This window comes from Triticum urartu, unplaced genomic scaffold (assembly GCF_003073215.2).
Source record: "Triticum urartu cultivar G1812 unplaced genomic scaffold, Tu2.1 TuUngrouped_contig_6097, whole genome shotgun sequence".
Classification (NCBI taxonomy): Eukaryota; Viridiplantae; Streptophyta; class Magnoliopsida; order Poales; family Poaceae; genus Triticum; species Triticum urartu.
Window position 1 is genome coordinate 1 of NW_024116827.1, and position 2518 is coordinate 2518.

General features: G+C 53.7%; 1 protein-coding gene across 1 annotated transcript; it reads right to left on the minus strand.

Moving 5' to 3' along the window:
- Positions 1–242: 242 nt before the first annotated feature.
- Positions 243–1887, minus strand: LOC125530132 (anthocyanidin 5,3-O-glucosyltransferase-like). The gene has a single exon (XM_048694532.1). The coding sequence runs from the start codon at positions 1807–1809 to the stop codon at positions 406–408; it is 1404 nt and encodes a 467-aa protein (XP_048550489.1). The 5' UTR covers positions 1810–1887; the 3' UTR covers positions 243–405.
- Positions 1888–2518: the final 631 nt, after the last annotated feature.

Below are 2518 nucleotides of genomic sequence, written 5' to 3' on the forward strand. Positions count from 1 at the left end.
GCGGGGCGAGGGGAGGCGACGCTAGGGTTCCTCCTGGGGAGCCTCGGGAATTCCCTGTAGGATCTTGATCTTCGTCGTAACTGGTAATATATGGGACAAGGATATGTATATGCGTAAAACATTTTGATTTCTTTTGACATTATTAGGTTTTTTTGTCCATGTGAAGCATATGCTCTTGGGTGCCGTTTTGAATTGAATTACATAATAAAAGAGAAAACAAAAATAACACTATTTCCCGTATGTAGAATGAAAGCAAAACAAACATTATAGACCAATATATTGGACTCTACTCATACAATTCAAGTTTAATTACAATGGTGCGCAATACTGCAACCTGCAACTTACAGATCCTTACCCACACCTAAGCAGTTGCTACTGATTTCCCTTTGCTTCATAAACCAATGGTCACTCCATTTGCTTCATAAACTCGGTGAACGCAGTGTAGGAGGAGCCACCTTCCTTCCATACTGCGTGAGCGCTCTTCTTTACCGCCATGATCCGCTCCTCGAGTGCTCGCAGTCTCTCCGGCTCCATGTCCATGATCTGCCTAACCGCCGCGTCAACATCGTCGGCCCTGACAAGCCCCCCGCGCTTATACCCTCTCACCTCCACGCCAACCTTCATATCTTCGACAATGTACGCCTTGTTCATCCACTGCTCGGCTACCAACGGCCAGCACACCATTGGCACACCGGCGACCACCGCCTCCAGCGTCGAGTTCCATCCGCAGTGGGTTACGAACGCACCAGTGGACGAGTGACGCAGCACCTCCACCTGTGGCACCCAGGACGCAGTCACCACGAAGCCCCTGTCCGCGGTCCCGGCCAAGAACCCCTCCGGGAGAAGGGACAGCGCCGCGTCCGGTCCGCCGGCGGCTGCGGCGAAGGCAGGAGGCGCGCGCCGCACCCACAAGACCCTGTCCCCGGACTTCTGGGGCCCCTTGGCCATCTCCCTGATCTGCTCGAGCGACACCGTGCATCGGCTGCCGAAGCAGAGGACCACGACGCTGCGCTCGGGCTGCGCGTCCAGCCACGGGAGGCATGGGTGTCTTTCCTCCCCCTCTGCCCCCTCCGCGATCAACGGCCCGACGCAGTAGACCGGCGGCGTGGCGCGGTCGGGGAGGCAGCGCCCGTTTCTAAGCGCCGCCACCGCTGAGCCCTCCAGCGCGTCGAAGGTGTTCACCAGAATGCCGCTCGCAGCCGCGATCCGACCGAATACGTCCAGCACAGTCGCGTACAGGTCCGTTCCGCTGTCGAGCACCGCGTCGACCAAGTGAGACGCCGGCATCGGGGGCATGCCGGGGAACGACACGGGCGTATCGCCGAGATCTTTCAAGTTTCCGGCGTGCCAGGAGCAAAACAAAGGCAATTGGAGGAAGATGGAGAGGCTGGCGGCGCCTGTGGAGAAGAACATGTGCCCCGGGATACCCAGCTCCGCGGCTACGCCGAGGTCACAGACGGCGAGCATGTCGGCCACGAGCGCGTGGACATCGGGGAGGCTACGGAGGAAGTCCCGCAGGACAGGTGCCTGGGAGCGGGAGGTCGCCTGCATGCGTATGAACGGGTGGGCGGCAGCGGAGGCGGCGTCGAGGCCGGGAGGGGGAGGGAGGGAGTGGACGGAGAGGGAGGGGAGCCGGGAGGCGTACCGGCAGATGGTGGAGCGGAAGGCCGGGGCGGTGAGGGATGGGCCCGGGACGGCGACGGTCACCGCGAGGCCGCGACGGAGGCACATCGCGGCGAACTCCAGCATGGAGATGAGGTGGCTTAGGCTCTGGCCGGCGACGACGACCACCCTTCTTGGCGTTGACATTGGAGTGTTCTGATTCAGCTTTGCTTGGTGGCCTGGCCTGTGAACTTTGGAGTTGAGATTTGCACACTGGAGGAGAGAAACGAGTGGTCCGTGTCACTTGTATCGTCTTTTTACTTGTATTTTCTTTTTCATGATATATAATACGTGTGTCTCATTCATATTTCCACCGCCTTAAAATAAATAATGTGATTGATTTATAAGCCGAAAACCAAAAAAAATTCTGCTGATATCATCTATTCATACGTGGCAAAATGAGTGGTGATGGAGGCGTGTGGGCGATGTGCAAACGCCCACACGTGTGGCAGGAAGGGAGACGCACCACACGTCTCTAATGTAAACATATTGTCACGTCATCGCATGCATGCATGTAGTAATCTTTTTGGATTTTCAGTTTTTAAAATGTTTTACCTCTTAAACAAAAAATCCGATTCAAAATCCGTTTTCACCATTAAATCCCTCGCGATGAGATCTTTGAAACTAGATCCCATGTTGATATGTTTTGATGAATTTTTTTTTTGCATTAAAAGTTGCCATGTCTATTGCATATGAATTGCCATGATGTTTACACTGAAGTTGCCATGATATGTTTCAGCTATTTTCTTCTATATTTAAAAGTAAATTTTGACATTTATAAAATGGGGAATTAAGAAACTAGACTTGCCATGAACCATAAACTAAAATTGCCATGATACATGCACATAATATTGCC

What these genes read in the sequence shown, in the direction of transcription:
- LOC125530132 (XM_048694532.1), bottom strand. Translation starts at nt 1,809, where the DNA reads ATGTCAACGCCAAGAAGGGTGGTCGTCGTCGCCGGCCAGAGCCTAAGC.